The following is a 26,281-nucleotide window of genomic DNA, read 5'->3' as shown; positions in this document are numbered from 1 at the left end:
TCTCCAAAAGGAATATGATTAGCAACAACGCTTATCTTAATAGGATATTGAATAGGAGATGTTAAGTGGCATCAATATGTTAGCTCAGAAGCTATATGTGGTTAGTGATAGATCACTAACCACATATAGTAGCACAAGGTTATCACAATATTGTTTAATACTGATGATTTACAAGAATCACTTTACTAAGTAGTTCTTATAAGCATAAACTAACGGCATTTTACCAATATCCTTTTAACTGTCTGGATTCTGCTCTTTTCAGATTACTACTAATTCTGGTGTCTTGGAACCATCAGGTTGTAAAGGATCCCCCTTACTATCTTGTCCAAGGCCCTATTATATATTTAGTGTACAGTATTACAACTTAATACTTAAATGCAGTCTAAACTGGTGTTATATTTAACAGGTACAAAAATTGATTTAAGAGAAGATAGAGAGACTTTAAATGGATTAGCTGAACAGGGTCTTTCTCCCATAAAAAGAGAACAAGGGCAGAAGTTGGCAAATAAGGTTCGTGCTGTTAAATATATGGAGTGTTCAGCGCTTACTCAGAGAGGGTTGAAACAGGTATTAAAAAGTTATAAATTAGAAGACTTTTTTATTTTGCGTCAGTAAGAGAAAATAATAAATTTTAAATAATGTGTATTTACAGGTGAACAACCTCATCCTATGAGAAGCATAACTTAAAAAGTTTACTTAACACCTTTGCTGTTCCGTAGTTTCTGCTATATGGATTCAGCCATGCTGACCAATTTTTTTGTTATATTTTCTAGCTGGAATAATGCATAATATCTAGTTCGACATAATATATAAAACATATTTTTATTTTCTGAAATGGTTTTATTGTAACTATGAAAATGAAAATACATGCCGATACTTGCTGCAGTAAATGAATGCTCATTTAAGTAATGTATAAAATTATTATTAATGCCTAGAATTATGAAAATTATTAGTTTATTGTCTAATAACTATTCTTGTCACATACATTTATTCCTGTCTCAAAATTTCCTGTTTGAAATTACTTATAACTATAAAACTAAATATTTTATTTGAAAATTACTGATCAGTTATCTGTAATAAATTATAATTGTTTGAATAACTAACCACTTCGGTTTAATACCTCATGTGTAATTATTCTATATTAACTTATAACTTATTAAAATTGATACTTAATCTCATATGAACAATGAATTTTATTTATTACAAAATATGAAACCAGCAAAGTCATTGTTCAGATGATGATTAAGTATTAATTTTAATAAGTTATAATGACCATTACATGTTTATAAATTTCAGTTTTATATTAAATAAAGATTACGTTGTTGGTGAAAGTGTACATGACAGAAAGAGATGTAAAACTATACTGAACAATAGCTTATTAATAAGAAATTACATGTAAAATATCAGCCGATAAAGTAGGCTAGCTAAATATAAAAATTTATTTACTTACACAAAAGCGTAAGAAGATCTTATATCAAAAGACAAGATCTTATATCTTGCCAACCCAACAAGAATGTAAGTATTTTCTTAGGACTTTCTGGTTAAATTGTTCAGAATAGCCTCAACAAAAATATACCACTTATATACAACTACTTCCTTATTTCCACAAAAATGAAAAAAAATTTCTGTTGAAAGACTGATCTTTCAACAATAAATTAAATTCAAGTAAAACAATAAATTAAATGCATAAACAAGTGTATGAAATAAGTAAAAAGTAAAATTTAACTAATGAATAATCTTAAAAAATTATGAAGAAAAACATTCATCTGATTCAAGGATATCATCTTTCATCACTAAAATTATGCATTTATAGAAAAAAAAGTTATATAAAACCCATAAACTGTACTTTAATATAGATTGATACTTTCTAAATTATTAACAACAAAAGCATTTATATCTGGCCCCAATCATTTGAAGTCAAAGCATAGAATAAAAATAGAATAGATGTTTCACCCTAGATTAGGAATTAGTGCAACACTTTTCATGTATTAAGAATAAATTACCTGATGCTGACATTAGATGCACATTATAGTGAATTGTTTTCTGTTATAATGATAGATATGATCTTTTCAATTCATGTTATTGTTTAAGTCTCACTTATTTTTCTTACTATTCAAATGAAAATGGTATTTACTTTTGAACTGATTCATAATAGGATAGTTATGATTGTTTTTGAACCAAACAATTCTTTTAAGCTGAAAATTGTGTCCATTCAGTACTAAGGACACTGTTGCCAAGATGATTTTGGTACTAACAGATAGGTCAGAAATGTCGCAATTTATTGCTCAACAATAACACATAATTTAAAGATAATACTGTGTTTTCAAATTTAAATTTATTACATTTGATAATATAATAATCATATTATATTATTACCTGTTAGATATATTGTATGAGGTGTATTGTATTAAATCAAATTCAATTTGATTAAACATTTTTTTATCATTCAGAAAAAGTATTTGGTGAGCAATATTTTTATCTTAAATAATAGCTGCTTCCGTCTGTAGATTATTGAAGTTTTTTTTTTATAGTTTATAATTAGATTACTGTAATTATTTTGCAGGTTTTAAAAAACCATATCTGTAGACCGTGTTGCATGAATATTTTATGGATGCTTATGCAGGAGCCATATAGTGATAGATAATACTCACTTCAGTTTCATTAGAGCAGTCAAATAATTATTATTATCAATCAGTATCTCATTTTTATCATATTCAATAATATTGTAAATTTTTCATAGAAAAGATTTTTTCTTAAAATTGCAAATGTTCATGTCGAAAGAAAAAGTTTATAGATGTTCTAATAATTACTGCAACAACTTAAAAGAAACTGGAGAACAGAAAAAATTTTATCCCTATTATTGAGAGTATTTTGTTCTGCGAGGAAACAATGTGTCGCTCTGCGAGGCAATAGGGATTTGGGACAAATGGAGGTCAAAGTCGACCAAGAACCAGAGGAAAATGATGGCAATTTCAGGACACTTCTTCGCTTTCAAAATGAGACTGACACTATATTAAAAAATATGTTGATGCGTAGTGTTGGGAATGCGCAGTACACCAGTCCTAGAATACAGAATGAAATAATTGAAGCAATGATCTGATTATTTAAAATCTCGTGAAAGAACTTAATGCCTCCAGTTGCTTCTATATTCTTACAGATGAGATATCAGACTTAGAACAATTATCACTGTATGTTGGTTATGTTGATAGAGATCACTGTGAAGGAAAACTTTCTACAATTCGTACTATTATATGAGGTGCTACCCAAAAGTTTGAGGAATTTTACCATAAAAATAAAATAGCTTACCATAACTTATAATTTCCACTGTCTCCTTCAATGTAATCGCCTTGGGCATTGATACAGTGATCCCAGCGTTTCCCATGATTCCATGCATCCCTGGAAGTCTGCAGGTGTAAGTGTTCAAAGCACGTTCTGTGTTTCTTCCTGAATCTCCTTAATTGTGTTAAAACGACAGCCTTTCAATTGAAATTTTATTTTCGGAAAGAGAGAAAAGTCCCACGGGGCAAGGTCAGGCGAATAGGGTGGGTGGGGAATCACTACAGTCTTTTTGGAAGCCAAGAAATTCCGAATGGCTAGCAACGTGTGCACGGGCGCATTATGGTGCAGAATCCAGTTGTTGTTACCTTACACATCTAAACGTTTGCGCCTAATGCTTTCACATAAAGGAACAAATTCCTTATGGATAATGCCTTTGACGTCGAAAAAACAATCATCATGGACTTCACATTGCTGTGAACTTGGCGTGCTTTTTTTGGCCGCGGTGAACTTGGCAACTTCCACTGCGATGACTGCTGCTTAGTTTCAGGTTCATATCTGTACACCCATGTCTAATCACCGGTTATGATGTTGGATATGAAGTTAGGGTCATCTCTTGCTGAATTTTTCAATTCACTACAGACACCTACGCAATTTTGTTTCTGGTCGCTGTTCAACAGTCTCGGTACGAATTTTGCAGCAATGCGTCTCATTTTCAAATTGTCCGACAAGATGTGTTGCACGGGCCCATATGACATTTGTACGATTGCACAAACATCATGGATTGTTGGTCTACGATCTGCAACAATAGCCTCTCGCACTTTCATGATGTTTTCCGGTGTTGCGCTTGTTGATGGTCTTCCTGAACACTCATCATCATCGACTGTTGTTCGTCCATCTTTGAATCATTAGTACCACAAAAAAGTTTTACTTTTAATCATAGCGTTGTCACCAAATGCTTCCATAAGCATGCGATGGGTTCCTGCACCAGTTTTTTTAAGCATGAAGCAAAATTTGATGCAGGTTCTTTGCTCTTTAAAATCTGCCATTTAGAACTTCGCCGAAGCAGTAAAACACAATGTTACACAACCGCACGAAAGTCAACAATACAGCCTTTCACTGTCAGAACTGTTGGAACACTGATTCAAAAAGAGTACTGTTAGCCACATCTAGCGGCAGCAGGTCGTACCAGCAATGGTTCGTGTGCGAAATTCAAATTCCCCGAACTTTTGGGTAGCACCTCGTATGATGTGACCAGAAAAGGAATTGCAACAGCGATATTGGACAAGTTGCGTTCATTAAATGTAAACATAAATAAGACTCATGGTCAAGGGTATGACAGCTATGTCCATATCAAGAAAAATAAACTGAGTCCAGCTACATGTAAAGGAAATAATTCTGTCAGCTTTATATGTCTACTGCTCAGCACACAGCCTCAACTAGCTGTATCCAGTGCTTGTGAAGTAACTGCCATTAGAAACTGTATGGGTACAATATTGAGTCTGTACAAATTTCTTAATACCCCTAAAAGGTAACATCTTTTAAAATTGACGATAAGTGAAATGGAAACTACAACTTCACACCCTGAAAAACTCATTCAACTTTGCGCAACACGTTGGTTGGAAAGGTATAATTCCATGGCCGCAGTGGTGGAATTGTATGACACTATTATTGCAACCCTTCAAAGCATATCAGAATGAATTGACAAAGACTCATTCTCACAAGCAAATTCACTTTTATATGCTTTGACTCACTGTCAATTTGTGTAATCGCTGTTTTGTATTCAGAGACTGTTTTCTTTAAGTCTCTCATTGTGTAAATCCCTGCAGAATTCAACTATTGATCTCGTGGAAGCAGTAAACCTTGCTGAAGATATTAATAGTGAAATGAATTGTATATATAAAAATGTTGATGTAGAATTTTCCAAAATTTTCATTTGTGTTTCTAAAGTCTGGAATAGGTTGGGAATCCTCCATTCAAATTCCTCATATGGCAGCGCGAGCAAAAAACCATGTAAACTTGGACTTACCATCAATGATGCCAGAACTTTACTTTCATGTCTACTTTTATTCCATTTCTGGATACCTTCATGTCCCAACTAGATTCGCGTTTCTTGAAACAGAAGGAAAATTGAAAGACTTCCAGGGCCTTTTATCTTCAAACCCAAACCTTCTGTCCCTGCCGTCTTAAGTTTATGCTTTCACTTTGCTCACAGAATTCTATGCCAATGATAAAAGAAGCAGTTGCCAAGAAGACCTGATAATTAAAATTATGGTACAGAAAAATTGCACATCTTGAGAAGGGAGACCAACCGAAAACGGCCTATATATGTGTTAACTATGTGCAATCCCAACCAACATAATGCCAAATATATTCACTTTGTTAGTGATACTAACCGCACTCCCAGTGTCCACATATACAAATGAATGATGTATCTCAACATTATGCCGCCTAAAAACCTATTTGCGTAATTCTACTAGAAATACACATTTGAATGGATTAGCACTCTTAAACATACATAGAAACTACACTCCAACTGCAGAAGATATGTTAACTGAACTAATGAAAAAGAAACATTTAGACAACGTATTGTGAATGTTGAAATTTCTGAATGTAACATAATGTAGCGTAGGTTTTGTACATAGAAATACTATATTAATTTAACTACCAGTACTCTTTTTAAACAATGATTTTTTCAAAACAATAATACATTATAGTAGAGTGCTGATTTGAGACAACTGCATTCAGTTCTTTATTCAAATTCCTTCATAGAATGTGGATTCATCAGTGCCAGTTTCATTCTTCAACCTCAGTGTGTTCCATATTGACATGTGTTTGATTTATTTATTAAATATTAAAATTGAAATATTATTAAATATTTAATTGCTTCCATGGATATTATATGTTATGTAAAATGTCTTAGCTATTGTATACAAATAATCATTGACTAAAATATATGATTATTCTGTAGCCTAAGTGTATTAATGGCATGTGTCACTGACACATGAATTTTTATTATACAAATCAAATAGATGTTAAAAGTTGTTAAAAAAAATTGTATCCTAAGGCTGTAAAAAATCTACATTATAGAAGATTTTATTAGGGTATTTATGAATTTGTTATATTCAAACTTTGTAAAATAAATATATCGTAACATGATATAATAATAAAATAGCACACAAAATTTAAAATATTGATGACAATTGTAAACAGCTTTAATAATGACCCCCCTTAACAAAATTCTGCGTACGTCACTGTTTGACATAATCCCTTTATTGCTTGTTAAGCAGAAATAACAGTCAGAAGAGTGATCTTTGGGTTCCCTCCAAATCATAGGGATAGCAAGTGGCATGTGACGTGGCCATTTTTCCATGCAGTGAGAAGCCTAGAACATAATAAACAACAGATATGTGGAGCCCAGGCCCTTGTGTGGTCCCCGACTTTACACTGAAAATAAAGTTCATAACACTTTTTTACTAATGGAGTAAGGTTTTGCCTTTGGGACTTGAACTTCACTTCACCACATATATAACAAAAATTGTTAGGATATTTTTAAAAAACTAGGCATTCTGTAACTAACAACTAATTAAAAGAAATAAAGTTGTAAATATGTAATATACAATAATTCAGACACACAAAGCACTCGCAATGATGTGTTTACTGATTCACTAGTATCTCACAACTGGTATCGTTTTGATGAATGTGTGCTACACTAGTTCATGTTTGTACATGTCTATACACGTCTGAACCTGCACAACAGTAGCAACGCTACCCTTTGAATTAGCTTATTTGGTTTTATCATATTTACAATGCTCCAGGAGCTTTTACTTGAGGGTGGGCAAATAGACAAAAAACGTTTTAAAATGTTTTAAAAAATTCAAATAAAAAAAAAAATTGGTGATGGTAAAATCACCAACAGGATGAAAGACTGTATTAAATACACCTTTTGGTGCTCGTGAGATAAAAATCCTGTTGACCAGTGTAATTAAAATAAGAAGTAAAATAAATAACATGATTAAAAAATTACTAAAAGATAAATATATAAATTCAATAATAATTTATTTGTGAACAGAAATTGAACACATGGAACTTTATATCTAATAATATTTAAAAATAAATATATATTTATTTTTAAATAATACATATTTATATATATTACAATAATATATATTTATTTTTAGAATATTACCTAATTTAATCATGAAATATTAATCTCATGATTAAATTAGGTAATATTCTCTAAAAGTCTTCAGTAATGAAATTATCCAACCAGACAAATAATTTAGCTCTATTTATCTAATAATAAATTTTCTTTAGCATTACAAATAATAAAATAAAAATATAAATGCATAGAATATGTGTAAATGCATGTGTTGCTAAGAGTTTTCTTTTTAAGATGCATAACATCATTATTTAATTGAATATTCACTAAAATTTGGTAAGCTATCAAACTATATATATTAATTATCTAACTGTTTCAAACGTTTTCCACTTATTTATGTTTAACACAATGATAAAATCTTTATCTTACTACTGTTTAAAGAGATGTATTTCTTGTTTGTTCCTAGTAACTACAAAAACTACCAAACCAAAAACTATAAAATTTTAATTGCACCTTTCTTATGACCCTCTGAATGTTTACCACAGTTAATGCTACCCCAACCCACCGGGTTGGTCTAGTGGTTAATGCGTCTTCCCAAATCAGCTGATTTGGAAGTGGAGAGTTACAGCATTCAAGTCCTAGTAAAGCCAGTTATTTTTACACAGATTTGAATACTAGATCGTGGATACCGGTGTTCTTTGGTGGTTGGGTTTCAATTAACCACACATCTCAGGAATGGTCGAACTGAGAATGTACAAGACTACACTTCATTTACACTCATATATATCATCCTCATTCATCCTCTGAAGAATTATCTAAACAGTAGTTACCGGAGGCTAAACAGGAAAAAGAAAGAGTTAATGCTACCCCGGTGAATTGAGATTTTTTTTTTGTCTTCAGTCATTTGACTGGTTTGATGCAGCTCTCCAAAATTCCCTATCTAGTGCTAGTCGTTTCATTTCAGTATACCCTCTACATCATACATCCCTAACAATTTGTTTTACATATTCCAAACGTGGCCTGCCTACACAATTTTTTTCTGCTACCTGTCCTTCCAATATTAAAGTGACTATTCCAGGATGCCTTAGTATGTGGCCTATAAGTCTGTCTCTTCTTTTAACTATATTTTTCCAAATGCTTCTTTCTTCATCTATTTGCCGCAATACCTCTTCATTTGTCACTTTATCCACCATCTGATTTTTAACATTCTCCTATAGCACCACATTTCAAAAGTTTCTAATCTTTTCTTCTCAGATACTCTGATTGTTCAAGTTTCACTTCCATATAAAGCGACACTCCAAACATATACTTTCAATAATCTTTTCCTGACATTTAAATTAATTTTTGATGTAAACAAATTATATTTCTTACTAAAGGCTCGTTTAGATTGTGCTATACGGCATTTTATATCACTCCTGCTTCGTCCATCTTTAGTAATTCTACTTCCCAAATAACAAAATTCTTCTACCTCCATAATCTTTTCTCCTCCTATTTTCACATTCAGTGGTCCATCCTTGTTATTTCTACTACATTTCATTACTTTTGTTTTGTTCTTGTTTATTTTCATGCGATAGTTCTTGCGTTGGACTTCATCTATGCCGTTCATTGTTTCTTCTAAATCCTTTTTACTCTCGGCTAGAATTACTATATCATCAGCAAATCGTAGCATCTTTATCTTTTCACCTTGTACTGTTACTCCGAATCTAAATTGTTCTTTAACATCATTAACTGCTAGTTCCATGTAAAGATTAAAAAGTAACGGAGATAGGGAACATCCTTGTCGGACTCCCTTTCTTATTACGGCTTCTTTCTTATGTTCTTCAATTGTTACTGTTGCTGTTTGGTTCCTGTACATGTTAGCAATTGTTCTTCTATCTCTGTATTTGAACCCTAATTTTTTTAAAATGCTGAACATTTTATTCCAGTCTACGTTATCGAATGCCTTTTCTAGGTCTATAAACGCCAAGTATGTTGGTTTGTTTTTCTTTAATCTTCTACTATTAATCTGAGGCCTAAAATTGCTTCCCTTGTCCCTATACTTTTCCTGAAACCAAATTGGTCTTCTCCTAACACTTCTTCCACTCTCTTCTCAATTCTTCTGTATAGAATTCTAGTTAAGATTTTTGATGCATGACTACGTTTATCTTCCCCAGCTTTCTTTGGTATCATGACTGTAACACTTTTTTTGAAGTCTGACGGAAATTCCCCTTTTTCATAAATATTATACACACCAGTTTGTATAATCTATCAATCGCTTCCTCACCTGCACTGCGCAGTAATTCTACAGGTATTCCTTCTATTCCAGGAGCCTTTCTGCCATTTAAATCTTTTAATGCTCTCTTAAATTCAGATCTCAGTATTGTTTCTTCCATTTCATCCTCCTCAACTTCCTGTTCTTCCTCTATAACAATATTTTCTAATTCATTTCCTCCGTATAATTCTTCAATATATTCCACCCATCTATCGACTTTACCTTTCGTATTATATATTGGTGTACCATCTTTGTTTAACACATTATTAGATTTTAATTTATGTACCCCAAAATTTTCCTTAACTTTCCAGTATGCTCCGTCTATTTTACCAATGTTCATTTCTCTTTTCACTTCTGAACACTTTTCTTTAATCCACTCTTCTTTCGCCAGTTTTCACTTCCTGTTTATAGCATTTCTTAATTGCCGATAGTTCCTTTTACTTTCTTCATCACTAGCATTCTTATATTTTCTACGTTCATCCATCAGCTGCAATATATCGTCTGAAGCCCAAGGTTTTCTACCAGTTCTCTTTATTCCGCCTAAGTTTGCTTCTGCTGATTTAAGAATTTCCTTTTTAACATTCTCCCATTCTTCTTCTACATTTTCTACCTTATCTTTTTTACTCAGACCTCTTGCAATGTCCTCCTCAAAAATCTTCTTTACCTCCTCTTCCTCAAGCTTCTCTAAATTCCACTGATTCATCTGACACCTGTTCTTCAGGTTTTTAAACCCCATCTACATTTCATTATCACCAAATTATGGTCGCTATCAATGTCTGCCCCAGGGTAAGTTTTGCAGTCAACGAGTTGATTTCTAAATCTTTGCTTAACCATGATATAATCTATCATGATACCTTGCAGTATCGCCTGGCTTTTTCCAAGTGTATATTCTTCTATTATGATTTTTAAATTGGGTGTTGGCAATTACTAAATTATACTTCGTGCAAAACTCTATAAGTCGGTCCCCTCTTTAATTCCTTTTGCCCAGCCCGTATTCACCCACTATATTTCCTTCCTTGCCTTTTCCAATGCTTGCATTCCAATCTCCAATTATTATTAAATTTTCATCTCCTTTTACGTGTTTAATTGCTTCATCAATCTCTTCGTATACACACTCTACCTCATCATCATCATGGGCGCTTGTAGGCATATAGACGTTAACAATCGTCGGTTTAGGTTTTGATTTTATCCTTATTACAATGATTCTATCGCTATGCATTTTGAAATACTCTACTCTCTTCCCTATCTTCTTGTTCATTATGAAACCTACTCCTGCCTGCCCATTATTTGAAGCTGAGTTAATTATTCTAAAATCACCTGACCGAAAGTCGCCTTCCTCTTCCCACTGAACCTCACTAATTCCTACTACATCCACATTTATCCTATCCATTTCCCTTTTTAAATTTTCTAGCCTACCAACCTTTTTTAAACTTCTAACATTCCACGCTCCAATTTGTAGAATGTTATTTTTTAATTTTCTGGTGACCCCGTCCTTAGTAGTTCCCACCCGTAGATCCGAACGGAGGACTAGTTTACCTCCGGAATATTTTACCAACGAAGGCGAGGCGCCTTCGTTGGTAAAATGATGGAGGCCATCATTGCTATTTGAAAATGCAGAGAGCCACATTTTCTTGGAAAAAAAGCAGCTGTAGTTATCCATTGCTTTCAGCTGCGCAGTACTCAGAGGACTGAGTGATGTTGATATGGCCGTTTAAGTCATTCTGACTCACGCCCCTAACAACTACTGAAAGAGCTGCTGCCCTCTTTCAGGAATCATTCCTTAGTCTGGCTCTCAACAGATACCTCTCCGATATGGTTGCACCTTCGATCCAGCTACTCTGTATCCCTGAGCACTCAAGCCCCCTCACCAACAGCAAGGTCTCATGATTCATAGAGGAGGGAATTGAGATTAAGGGGCAGAATTAGTGATGGTTTATGGCCTGAAAAATTGAATAAAATAAGCCCCAGAACCATATTTGCAGTAGTTTTTGAGAAATCTGGAGGTGAAAACCAATAAATTGGGGTAAAAACCATGTAATTTAGTTTGACATACAATAACTTTATTTAATGGGAAATAAAAACATAAAAATTTTAAACAAAAGTTGTAGAAAATTTAATTTTGAACAAAATGGTGAAATAAATGTTAAATTGAATAAAACAAAGAAAAAGTAGAAAAGTTTGAATTTTATTTAGAAACAGTACACTAGACCAAGAGTATTATATGTTTCATTTTATAATAAATATAGATCATTTTTTAATAAATAGAGAATTAATTCTGAACATAGTAGTGTAAAATAAGTTGAATAAAACTAAGAAAAGTTAGAAAAATTCTCATTTTATTTAGAAAGAGAATAATTGTACATTTGTCAAAAAAGTACTTATTTAATGTAAACAAAAACCAAATTCTTTGTTGGTAATGTGAAAATTTTGTAAAAACAAAATTTAAAGTTAAAAAAATTAAAAAAATAAAACAGGAAGTTACACAATTGTAAAATAAAAAATTATTATTTCAAAGTTGGCAATAAAATAACAGCTTATCAACAATGCGCAATAGTGTATTGGTGTTTAATTAATTCTGTAAGATATATTAAGTATATCGGGTACTGTGAAATGTGCTGTTATTAGCAAAGGTTTTCTGTAAATTTTAGTTTGAACATGATCAGTTTGCCATTAATGTCATACTTATTTGTAACAGAGGAATATGCTGATGTGTTATTCATTTTGGGTGTGTGTAATGGTATTGCTCCAGTAGAATATGAAATGTTTCCCGAATCTCAGGATTCCAGATCACAAAACAATTAGGGCTACTTCTCGTAATCTTTGGGAAACAGGTTCATTACCAAGTATTCATACCAGCTACAAACAATCTGTCCAACACAACGCTATTATTGATGGAATTATTATCTATGCAGTTCAGGCGTCTGTATAGATTGTTGTTCTAGGCAGATCAGAGTTTTAGAGCCAGTGGTTTTTAGGACCCTTTAACAAAACAAGCTTTATCCTTATCGTAAACAGCTAGTTCAACATTTACCCAGGAGATGGTCTGCTTCACTCGGAGTTCTGCAACTGGTGAAATACAAATAGACAACTCTATAAGTATGCTTTGTTTACCAGCATGGCAAATTTCACTTGAGATGACATCAGAAAATTACGCAATGGCATACATGGGCAGAAGTAAATCCTCATGAAATAGTGGAAGGCAATTTTCAACACTGATTTTTGCTCAATGTATGATCCAGCCTTCACAATCACCTGTTACATTGTTCATATCACCTCACTGCTTAGATGCTGAGGTATACTGGCACTGTCTTCTAGAAGTATTTGTTGCAGCTGCTTTAAGACATACCTCTAACGCTGAAACGCAAACTACACTTCCAAAATGATGGTGCACCTCCACACTTCTCTTGTGCCATTTCCACTTGTTCTAATCATTTCCCTGAAAAATTGTTCAGTTATAGAGGTCCACTAGCCTTACCACCAAGTTCACCTGGTCTAACATCTTTCGATTTTTTCGTCTGGGGATGGATGAAAAAGATTTTATACAAAACAAAAATACCTTCTCATGAGGAATTAATTATCCACATTATGGATGTTGCTGAACATCTTAAGGACAGTCCTAAAGAACTAAAAAGAGCAACAACAGCAGTTTGGAAGCATGCCAAGAAATGTGTTGAAAATGGTAACCTCATTTTTGAGCATTTATTATGAACTGGTATATATATATATATATATATATATAGCATAGTATATGCATAGTATATACATATACTGTACATACATTTATACTATTCACGTATACTCAAATTTTTAATAACTTTTCTTTATTTTATTCAATTTATCTTACATCATTTTGTTCAGAATTAAATTCTGTACTAGTTATGTTTAAAAGTTTTATATATTAAGTACCCATTTAACAATAATATTGAATGTCAAACATAAAAAACAGAATTTTTTATCCAACTTGGTTTTCAGCCCAGATTTCTCAAAAACTACGGTTCTGGGACCTTATTTTATTTGATTTTTCAAGTCAAAAACCATAAGAAATCACTTATTCTTCTCCTTAATTTGAGGTCGTACTAAAAATTTCAGTACAATCTCATTTCACTAGCGTAGCTGAAATCCGAGCAAAATCTTTCGCTAGCCATAACACACAAGCAAAGCATTTTGTTTGGACATATGTTTACATGAACTTTTTCCATTATTTTCACGAGTAGAATAGGTTATGAACGTCCCGAGAGAATTTTGTGATACACTCTGTATTTAGTGATCAATGGATCACTATGAAAATTATACTTCTTCCCTACATATCAAAGCTCATTAAAGAATATATTTTTAGCTTCATAGTTGATACTTTTTAGAATATTTACCTGATATTAAATAAAATTCCAAAATAATTTGTCATGTTTCTGATTTTTATTTGCAGAAATGTTACTAGCTATTAAAGAAATTGACATAATCAAAAACTAAAAATATTATCATATGAAAACTAATACTGTAGAATATGATACACCCACTGTTTAAGCTTTACCCAGCTTAACGAATAATGAAGTAACCTGAATAAATTTACCCTTAAAACAATACCCAAAGTTTAATACAAACATTGTTAAAGATTGAAATTGGCTCAACAGTATTTGTTTTAAAAAAACTATCTACACAATCATACACAATACTATTCTTATTTAAATGTGTAGAAGATTTTAAATGTTTCTTTTAATTATTTTTTTTTCTTGGTTTCATGTTATTTTTTCATTGAACAGGTGTTTGATGAAGCGGTGAGAGCAGTATTGAGGCCAGAACCCCAGAAACGTCATCAGCGAAAATGTATATTGCTTTAGTTGCTCGGTAATGTTTTCAATCTACTTTTATAATTTGTCTTGGTACAGTTGCTGCAGTACAATGGTACATATTTTTGGATAACAGGTTTTTATGTATTACTTAATAATTAATAAATGAATAAGGAATATAACTACTATAATTGTAATAATTGTCGCTCTATACATATAAAATAACATCACACGTCATGAAAAGTTTTTTATATTATAGAAACTGCAAATAATCTTTATTGAATCCTGTGGATTATTATTATTATTTATGAATGGATTTATTTTAGTATTTGCGTTTGTTATAGGTGCACTTTTTCTGTTGCTTAAAACATTGTATATTTGTTTAAATTTCAGCTTATTTTTTAATGAAGTTTAATTTTTTAGTTTCAATAAACATAAATTCTGTTTTTTTTTTTAGGCAAGTTCAGATGAAGATCAGAATTATATATATAATTTTTCTAAAATTACCTTTTCAAGACTCATATCACCTCTGTTCTAACAATTATTGTAATAAGTATTTAATTCTGTACCTTGGTGGATCAAGTTGAGTTATATACTATATATATATATATATATATAGTATATAACTCAACTATATATATATATATATTGTTTTCACCACCATTTTTCCAGCTACTGACAGGTCTGAGTATGTGTGTGTGTAGAAAAATTCAGTCCCAATACCAGCCTGATGTAGCTGTAATAATAATAATAATAACTGTAAATAGTAATAAAAACGTCTAATAATCTAATAATAATATTAAATTTTATTAATTCTGAGTCAATTTGTTTTTTAAAATATATATATATATTCAATGTTATTAACAAATATAATTTTTTGTTATAAAAAATGTAATTCTTATCAAGTGTTGATGGCAAAAATTGAGTTTATACAATTTTAAATTTTTGTTCATTTCTGTCTTATTTGTTACCCAGTTGAAGCGTAATTAAAGAAAAATTGCATTTACGTAATTTTTCAACTATCAAATAGTTTTGCTGATAGCGTAATTTTAACATTCCATAAGTTTTGTAAGAAGTTATATAAAATCTTCATGTTAAAGTATGATAACTAGGAATAATGAGTTGTTTTGAGAACGAAGTTTTGTCTGCCATCAATGTATTTCTAATCATTTCTCCAAAAATTAGTTTCAATATGGCAGGCATTTTCTTTTATAGTTGCTGTTTTAACTTTCAATAAAGATACAAAACTGTTATTTAAACAGAAATATCTGTTTTAACAGCACATACACCATGCACATAGTTTTATTATTTTAGTTAACAAGATTGAAAAAGAAATATGAAGGGAAGAATAATTAAAGTGGAACTCTTTAAACCACCAATGTCAATTAGTCAGTTATTCTATAAAGCTTCAGATAACTAAACAAGTACAATGTTCTGTTGTACAGTAATTTACAGTTGCAAGAGAAATTTTACCAATTCTAGGCAGTTTTAATAAAATTCGTTTTTATAAGCTTTTATTTAACTTGCTTTAGTTATAATCAAATCTTGCAACTGCTATATCTTTTGATCTATAGTATGAAAATCAATGAAATTTGATTCACGTATGTAACTTCGATGACAATACAATGCTACAGTGTCGGCATTTTGATATAACCCACCCCCACACCACCTCCATGTGCTACCCCTATGCTAAATTCATGCATGTTACTTAAAATTTTTTTTTCTCAACTATCGTATGAAAATCAATGAAATTTGATACACGTATGTAACTTCGATGACAGTACAGCACTACGGTGTCGGAATTTGATATGACCCACCCCCATGCCCCCACACGCTACCCCTACGCTAAATTCGTGCATTTAGTTGAAAATTTTGAAAATTTTCATTTCTCATGAACTATCATATGAAAATGATTGAAATTTGGTAAACCTATGTAACTTCAATGTGTAAAAATAAATATTTTTACTTTTTAAGAATATTTTTTTTTGGATGTAAAAAGTTTATTGTTCATTAAGACTAAAAATTAAAAAACAAAAAAAAATTACAAAATTATATTTGATTACATATAAATAATTATTTTTTAAAAAAGCTTTTAATTAACTAATATTAATATTAACATTAATAAAAAAAGGAAGCAAATTAGAAAAATCATCTTAAAAGTAAAAAATAAGAATTAAATCAAAGTGAGAATTTTAAATAAAAAAATATAATATATTAAAATGTATAAAAATATATATGTTAAAATGTATATATTAAAATATAAAATGCACTGAAAAGTAAAAAATAAATTATATAAATATCTAATAAATAACCAATAAATAAAAAATAAATAAATGTAATAATTATTAAATTTTAAAATTAAAAGTAATGAAAATATTTAGTTAAATAAAAGCATGGCACAGTTTTTATAACAATCTCTTTGAATAAGTATTTATAGACATTTGCTGTATTTTAAAATATATTTTTTGTTTAATGAGGTTGTTTAGTATATGTATATACTTATTATATACTTGTAATAAAATAACAAGTTTTAATTCTTTGATGGTTCAAATTTGCACCAAGATGACCTTTAAGGGTTAATAAAATTAAAAATAAAAATTTAATTTAGAAATCTTGCGCAAAGTTATTACATTTTGACGGTAATCTGAAAAATTATTAATTATTATAATTGTAATCGTAATTATCAATTCGTTAAATAAAAATTCATAATTAATTAAAATGAAACTTTTAGCGGAAAGAGTGCATTCAGTTTGGCTTAGATTACAAGCAGAATTCGAAGATGAACTTCAACTATGTGAGAACACGTACAAAGAAAGCGAGTGGATGCATTTTCCCACATTGTTACTTATAGCTAGTCAGTCTCAACTGGAGAGATTCCAACAGACCTTTCCGCCTCCTCGTGTCGTTATTGAAAATGAAAATGAAGATTAATTGTTGTAAAAATAAATGTTGTGTTGTTTTAAATAAATTATAAAAACTGCACCATGCTTTTATTTAACAAAATATTTTCATTACTTTTAATTTTAAAATTTAATAATTATTACTTTTATTTATTGGTTATTTATTAGATATTTATATAATTTATTTTTTACTTTTCAGTGCATTTTTATATTTGTTAATATATTATATTTTTTTGTTTAAAATTCTCAATTTGATTTAATTCTTAGGGTTTTTCTAATTTGTTTCCTTTTTTTATTAATGTTAATATTAATATTAGTTAAATAAAAGCTTTTTTAAAAAATAATTTTTATATGTAATCAAATATATTTTTGTAATTTTTTTTTATTCCTTTATGATTTTTTTTTACATGCTGTTGTTAATTCAAGTGATTTATCTGTGTGATTTTCCCATAATTTCTATAGTTAACTTCAAATAAATTGAAACTTATAACAATAATGCAGAAACGAATGCTATAATTTGGCATAAAATTCTGTTGCCTTTAAATGGTTTGTTGATATATTTCCTGAAAAACTGGGCTTCTTTTATGGTGCATACCATAGTTGTTTCATTATGTGATTTATATTTAAACTTTTGCAGTGCATAAACATTTGTAAAATGTAATTGTGCAATCTATTCTCCATCTGAGCTTACCTGAAGGAATATAAAAGTTGAACTTCTCAAACAAAGTATAAATGTGATTGTAATTTGATGTTAAGCATTATATTTGTTTTAGATTTACTCAAAGCGGGCATTGTTTTATATGTATATATTAGTATTAGAATTAATTTTAATGAAAAAAAAAAAATGGTATATTCATTCAGTTACTGCTAATTTTATGGTTGATTTTGTCCAAAATTAAGCTTACTGCTCATTAAAATTGTGCCATTAATTTGAATTGAAGACCCAATGTCTAAAGTATGCCAGTAATTATGCATTTCAAATAAAAATAAAAGTAAGTTGTACACTTCTACAACATTTGAACTTAAGAGCTGTGTATCATAGATCAGAATGTAATGACTGATTACAATTTCATCCACTGGCCTTCAGTAACCCCCTCCCCCCCCCAGAATATAATATAGTAGTTATTTCACTTCACATGAATAATCTCTTTTAAAATTTGCATATTAACCTGATATGACATTAAGATGGAATACATTTAACATTATTAATATCATGCACAATATGCAGTTCTTTAATACATTTATTAAATATAGTGATTACCATTTTATCATCTTAGTTTAATGTTATTAAAGATCAAATAAATTAATTTTTATTATCCAACATCTAATATTATAAGCCCCTACCATCATTCTAACTGTTTATCAAATAACACTAATATTTTGTTATACAAGGCGATAGTTTAGTATCATTTGAATTTGTTCTTTCGGCTTTTAATTTTCTATTATTGTAAAAATATTTTTTGTTACAGACCATTTCCTCCAATTACACCCTGCTGCATTAATGCTGTATGATTTTAATTGTCATGTTTCTGTAGTGAGCCGAAAGCAAAGTAATGTGTATTTATTTAAACATTTACTGTATTATTTTTATAGCAAAAAAATAATTGTTTGTTTTTCTACCTCTTCCTCTGAAGAGTCTAATGTATGAGTGCAAGCTCAAATAAGTATTTCAGCTTTATAAAGAAAAGAAATTGCAGAACTGAACAAAATTATTCCCTCTACATATTATCCTCTTAGTTTCACACACACTTAAGACTTAGTTTCACTGTTCTTTAATTTGCAAAAGAAGAATTCACATTTGATTCTGCAAACTACTAGTCCACTTCTAATGTGGCCTACTTAGAACTTGTAAAAGTCTTCCTCGAAATGTCTTTGAGGTAAAGAAACACATAGTACTCCATAAGAACCAAAATGGAGGTTGATTAGGGTGGGTGTTACAGATTTCAAAGTGAAATCTTCCAATTTCTGTAGCAGACAGTGCCTTCAAGAAATAAGATTTTTGTTTAAACCTTCCCTCAATATTTGTAGACAAGGTGCTTTCAGTATGTTGAAAAGAAATATGATGTTTTAATGTGATGGACATATCCCTTTTTCAATTAATCCATTAGTAAAATTACTTTCTTTTTTTTTTCGGAAAACAGATGCCAACGTCGTGCATAATACCAAATTTGGTTTGATATAGCTTTTGGAGCTACAACTTAATTCAGGATTATGGAATGAAAGGCATCTAAACTTTCTGCAAAAAAAGAAGATTTTTTGTCTTCATTGCTTATATATCTTGTTCTAAATCTAAATCTAGAACCCAGTTCTTGACTGTAAATTGTGAATGGCTACTACTGCCTAATATAGTTGAAATAAGAATTTGTTTTTAAAAAAGATGTTTCATCACTGCTTCGCACTTTTTGTAGAAAAATCTTCATTATTTTGTGTCATTTTTCCTTCGTACTGGAAAAAACATTGTTAATATTGAAGACAGATTAGAAAATCAGGTCAGTTACATATAAAATAATCAATTTTGATAAATCTTAAGTGTTTTAAATCAGGAATTAGGTAAAATGAGAAAAGCAAAGGCTTAATAACACTCCCTCATAGTATTTCCTCCAGTTAGTTTATCTTTGCCAATTAATGCTTTCTCATAAGAATACAGTAACTACTGTATGCCACACATAGTTATTTCGTCTACTAATTTTGATATTTGGACTGAATCAATGATTTTCTCAACTATTTACTGATTTTTTTTTTCAACATGCTTGAGTTGGATACAACCCGAGCCGAAATTTTCTCTACACTGTTCAAGCAATGCTCACCCTATTTCATCACATTAATGAATTGGCTGAAAGTTTGACAATGATAATAAGCTTCAACTGCTGGGATAAATAGCTTTCTGTTCTAATAATTGTAAAATATTATTGGTATCAGACGATATTATATAAAAATGTATTTTCAGTCTTAAATAGTGTCATTAGCTGGGATTATTATCTGTTACAGAAAAACAATGCTTTTGGTTCTAAATTATTAAAATTTAATTACAGTTTTAAAACCAGATAAAAATAAATTGTAAGTATTTTTATTATAATCTAGAGCCCTGTACTACAGAATTGTGTTGTAATATTCATTAATATGTATATTATTGATAAATTAAGAGAGGCTTATACTGCTACCAAAAATCAAATTTAATATTGGTCTTGTGTGTTTTGTGTGAAACAGGACGGTACTATATACAATTTTTATTTAATATTTGTTTTTTTATCTTGTTTGTCTAATAATATTTTATTGTTATGTTAGCAGTTGAGTCCTATTTATCATAATTTGCAATTATTATTTTTGGTGTTTTCCTCTAAAAAATGAAAGTTAAAATCGTTTTTGTTTTAGTTTAATATCCTGTGTGTTAATTAATTTTATCAATTATTTTTTCATCCTGGTGAATGATGTCAGCATTTTAATAGACTAATCATTTATATGTATATATATATAGTTACTTTTTTTAAATTGTTTTTATATTGAATTATAGTAATAACTTTTTTTAAGTAATTAGAACTTAACTTTTTTATTATGCCTATCTTATTTTAAAATGTGTACTTTGCCATGACTTTTTTTATTATTAATGAAATTTTGTCTTACTTTTTATGCAGTTTGAGTAATAGATTGTTTATTTTTGTGTTTGCTATTTGTATCAGAATTGTTCAAACACTTTTTTTTTAAGAAATGTAGGTTTAATGTAGAAAAAGGTTCAATGAACTTAGAATTAATTTTTGTATGAACCACTAAGCCAGTGATTATTTCAACTCGAGATAAATTCATGTATAGTTGGTAGTTCATAAAAAAATTAAATGTATTTGTTTTTGTTTACATGCAGATCAGGATGAAATGGTAGATCTGATATATTAGCTATTGTAACTGATTTATGGAGGTAGAAGAATCTGACAATAGCCTGCTTATTTAGTAAAATTGATAAAATATATGGCTACACTTCTTTTTTTAATAAAACAATTTCTTCTTTGTTGAAATATCATTAATAGTTTATTGAAAAACTGTTTTGTGGATTATACAGTAAATTAGTTAAAAAGCTAGCAAATTATATTGCTGAAATCTTTTCTTCAATACTTTCCTTAGTACAGATCCAAGGATTTATATAACCCTAGGTTGTTAACTACTATAACCTTTCTGACCTAACTTTATTTATTTATCTATTTTTTTCCTCATCACTTAACATAAAATAATGATCTGTAACGGTTTTTTGAATGAATTCTAAAATTGGCAAAATTATTTCTTAGTTACTGTGTCGTAAGCCAAACATACTGAACATGGTTCAAATTATAGCATTTTAAAATATTTGCACAAAGATTTATCAGAAACATTAAAGGATAACTTCTGTTCCTTTGATAAGGGTTGAAAGATATTTCTGTTCTTATAACATCTCTTTTAAAAAAATATTATGGAAAAACTTCAAGTTTCAATAAGTGAGAGTGAGACCACACATCTCAGGAATGGTAGGCCTGAGACTGTACAAGACTACACTTCATTTACATTCATACATATCATCCTCTGAAGTAATACCTTGGTGGTTCCAAAGGCAAAACAGAAAAAAAAGAATTGAGGTGAAAGTTTTGAAAAAATTAATTGAAACCTCTACTTTCAAAGGTGCTGCTGTTTTACTCCTAATAATCTTGTAAGTTCTAATTTTTAATCGTAGTTCCACCCACCAAAAAAATATACTTCAAGAAATTAGTTGATCTTTTCATAAAAATGCATACTTTCTTTTATTTACCTTCTTACAACTGCTTGTTTTTAAGTAGGTGCTTCTAGCAAATTGGTTTCTTTACACTGACTTATTTGCAAGCGTTCCATATTCTAAACTTTCATAAAAATTTATAAATATGGAATTCTTTATTAACTTGGTTTTATAAAAAAAATACCATTTTTTTTTCTTTTCTCTTTTACAAAATAAGTGGTAACAGAAGAATAATTACAAGTTTTTTGTTTGCCTTTCATAAGTTTGTAGTAACTTTTCCTCATGCTACATTCACATAAAATACTAATTAATTCCTTATAAAATAAACATTTTATTAAGAGGGAAGAGTTTACCCAAAAAATTAATTTTTTTTCATTAGTTCCTAGGGATATGAAGCAAATAATACTTGTATTAGAAACTTGAAAATATTCATCACCTTCACCTTTATAGAGATGAAGTGCAAAATTGAGACCTTTCATAGAAACAGTAGAGCATTAAAACTTTTGATCCAATCATTTCAAAAAAGGAGTCATTTTAAAGATAAAATGTACATTGTTATATGATTCCATTGACAAGTTTTTCTCAAATTCTTCCTCAAAAAATTGTTATGAATTTATATTTACTTTTTCTTTTGTTATGTATTTTTTTTATAAAATTATCTTCATTAAAAATTGATAAACTGCTTCAATGGGATCATAGATCATCAGATTCTCAACATTTAGAAAAAAAATTATGACTAGTTAGCATAGATGATAAGATATGGTCTTTCTAACAATGCAATACATGAACAAAATGAAAGTACAGAAAACGAAGAATCAAAATTTTATTTTTTTAATTATAATCACAGTTAAAACTCTTCACCTCTGTTTGTCAGACCTTCTTCCTCTCGTCTTTTTTCTTCTGATTTTACTCTTTCCAGTTGTAATATTTTTCTTCTGTTCTGGAATTCTGCTGACATAGCCATCATTTTTCGCTTGCACCTATTGTCTCTTCGTCGACTCAAAATACTTGTTTGTTTTCCAGGACAAATGCCTATTTTTTTAATTTTTTTTTCATTGAATCAATGGCGCACTTAATTCTAAAGTTATATTCAGTTATTCCTTCAGCCACATCAATTTCAACAAGTCTCTTTGAAGCACTCCAAGATTTATTACAGTGCCTCCAAATAAAATTATGCAAGCTTTCATTTTGGTTTTGTGTCGGACCTTTGAGGCACCTGTTAAACAAATTTTCATCTACTAGTCTATCATAAACTGTAGCTATTGGTTTTAAAATTTCCATGTTCAAAGGCGTTTTAATATTCTGTTTATGAGATCCTGGTTTGATTTTGTTAGCTATGGCTCTATTATAAAAGCACCAGCTCAAGTCATGAGCTGGTGCCTTGGTACCTTCAGAAATTGAATTTTTATGGGCATAATTCTGTTACTAAAGAGGATTATGCAAATCATGTTGGTAAAAAAAATTATAACATTATCTTGTTAAAATCTGCCATGCTAAAAATATAACTTAAGGGATATGAAGATATATACCTCCTGCTCTGACTTTGTGATACAAATTAGAAAAAAGTAGTGAGTTGACTTTCTAAAAGTGGGGTCCCCTCCACGCATCCCTACATACAACACTAAGAAGCCACCTCCTCTCTGTTAGCTGTACATCAACAATAACAAAAAGTTTTTTTTTTATTTGATTCATTCTCATATTTCAGATTATAATGTAAGGATCTCTTCCATAGGATCTCAGCTGCCATCTTTTCCATAGATGGTAATGATCTATCATTGTTTTTATTGCAGATTAATTTATGTATTTCAGACCAGTTTTTAAATTCAAAACTATGCTTCCCAAGCTCTCTTTTCTTCTTGGCACAATTTTTACAAAAATTTGTATAGGTTACAGTTATCTATGACCAATCCTGTTTTGATATGGATGACAGTTCCAACACCATAATTAGATGTGAACCCACGTTTTTGCTATGTTGCATAAAAACTAACAGCAGTGTCTAATACAGTAATCCACACTAATTGATAGAGAGTCCTCACTATTCACGGGGGTTCTGTTCCACAAAAATAGCGCAAATAACAAAACCATGCAAAGCCAAACTTATATGGCAAAAACGGGGTTACATTTTCTTAAGTAACCTGAATGTCAATTTTTTACACTACAGAAACTATTAATAAACTATATAGTAACATACTATATTCTTATAAATGAATGTAGACATAATAACTATTTCTGCTGCCTATTGTATTTTATCACTTTATTTTGAAACGTTTGTGTAATACTGGATATATAAAACCATTTCTATTAATAAGAGAATTTGTAAACACTAAACACTACGAACAGAAAGTTTTAAACACATAATCTAGACCTATTTTAACTTTTATTATTCTTTTTAAAAAAACTCATAATTTTTTTTGTTTTTTCTTTTTTTCTAGTTCTTTACGTAGCTTGCTGTATGGCACTAATGCTGCCTCAAGCAAGCTGTCGCTTAAACTTTATTGACTGCCCTAGAAAAGTGTCAATTTCAGAAGCCTTGGTTATTACCTGCCTAGCTAGACAAAATATTTTGTTTACAGATTTTAAGTTTAACTCTCTTGTAACTTCTTCATTTTTGTCTTCATCTTCCAGAGTATATAAAGCTGTGTTATCATCTCTTCAAGTTCTTCTGTGATCTCTTACTTGACACAGTATATCAGCTCCTGAACATCTGAAGCGTTGATTTCATTGAAACCTTCACCTTGAATTTTATATGCTGTTTGCACAATATTATTTACAATTTGATCAGCAGTTTTGTTTTTTTCAATTTTCATTTTTTTCTGAACAATGCTGAGCCACAAACTTTGTCAGCACGCATTAATTGCTGATGGTTTAATTTCATCAATTGACCCCTTAACATTTACAATGCAATCTGCAATGGTGTAATTCTTCCACCACTGACTCAGAGTCAATGAATTATCCACCTCTGTTTCATGTATTAATTCACTGAAAGTCTGCAGCAGATAGTATGCTCTAAAAGCAGCAATGATCCATCCCTTGATCCAAAGGTTGAATCAGAGCTGACATGTTTGGTGGCAGAAACAACATTATTACATTAGCAAAATTTTTACTTTTAAATGCAAATTTTTTACTTCTTGTGGATGTCCTGGAGCATTAGCAATTAAAAAAAGAATTTTAAATGGCAAAGACTTCTTTTTTAGATAAAATATAACTTGTTGCTTAAAAAAATTAAACCACTCAATAAAAAGAGATGCTGTTACCCACATTTTTTTATTTGATTTACATAAAACTGGTAAGTGATTTTTATCTTTACCTTTTAATGCATTTGGATTTAACGATTTGTAAACAAGAGTTGGTTTCAGCATGAAGTCACCATTAGTATTGCAGCATAACAAGACTGTCAGATGATCTTTAGACTTTTTAAAACCTGGAGCGGACTTTTCCTTTTTTGATAGAAAGGTTCATGAAGTCATCTTCTTCCAACATAAGCCAGTTTCACCCATGTTAAGAAACTTGATCCGCTTAATAGCCTTTTGTTGAAATGAGGTAATGAGGTTGTTCTGGAAATGATTGAGCTGCTTTGTGGTCAGCTGATGCTGCTTCTCCAGTTATGCTTACATTGTGCTGAGAAAACCGTTTCTTGAAGTTTTCAAACGTTAATGCACTGGTCCTACTTTCATTCTCAGATTTGACAAAGTGGTCATACAAACATCAAGCTTTTTCTCAAATAACAAGTGAACTGAGAGTTACCTTATTTTTGCATTTGATCTTCTATCCATTAATTCAAAGCTTTTTCAGTTTTTTCAATGTTTGTGTCACGATATACAATTGTAACCTTTGCTGACTGAGTGAGAAGAATCTGCCATAAACTTGTCAGTTTTTTCCTCATTTTTTTTTTATGTAGCTAACAGTTGATTCATAATGTTAAACACTTTGGCTAAAGTTATGCTTCACCAGTTTTCAGTTTATCAAGAAAATCGACTTTCCTAATTAGAAGCATAACTTTTTTTGCCTTTTTTTCATTGTTTACTTTGGACACATTTTTAAAATTGGACTGGCGAAACCATAACAAAAAAAAAACAATACCCTCAACACGCATCTGGAAACTTAATAAAAACCAGACACAAACCAAATGTATCCGCCAGTACTGTATCACAACTGCAAGAAGCATATTTTTTGTCTTTTCATTGTTTAATTTGGACACATTTTAAAAATTAAGACTGGCGATACTGTAACAAAAAA

General features: G+C 30.2%; 1 protein-coding gene across 3 annotated transcripts in view; it reads left to right on the top strand.

Annotated features, from left to right (window-relative positions):
- Positions 1 to 14,597, top strand: part of Mtl (Rac family small GTPase Mtl) — a 51,972-nt gene extending 37,375 nt beyond the window's left edge. Inside the window, exons 5-6 of one of the 3 annotated variants that reach the window (XM_075354789.1) lie at positions 407 to 567; positions 14,387 to 14,597. In XM_075354789.1, the coding sequence (XP_075210904.1) occupies positions 407 to 567; positions 14,387 to 14,464 (239 nt within the window). In that variant the 3' untranslated portion in view covers positions 14,465 to 14,597. The remainder of the gene's footprint in view (positions 1 to 406; positions 568 to 14,386) is intronic. The other 2 variants (XM_075354788.1, XM_075354787.1) reach the window with 2 other exon arrangements.
- Positions 14,598 to 26,281: the final 11,684 nt, after the last annotated feature.

This window comes from Lycorma delicatula, chromosome 1 (assembly GCF_047948215.1).
Source record: "Lycorma delicatula isolate Av1 chromosome 1, ASM4794821v1, whole genome shotgun sequence".
Taxonomy (NCBI): Eukaryota; Metazoa; Arthropoda; class Insecta; order Hemiptera; family Fulgoridae; genus Lycorma; species Lycorma delicatula.
The sequence above is the reverse complement of the archived record's forward strand: the minus strand, read 5'-3'. Positions and strand labels throughout refer to the sequence as shown.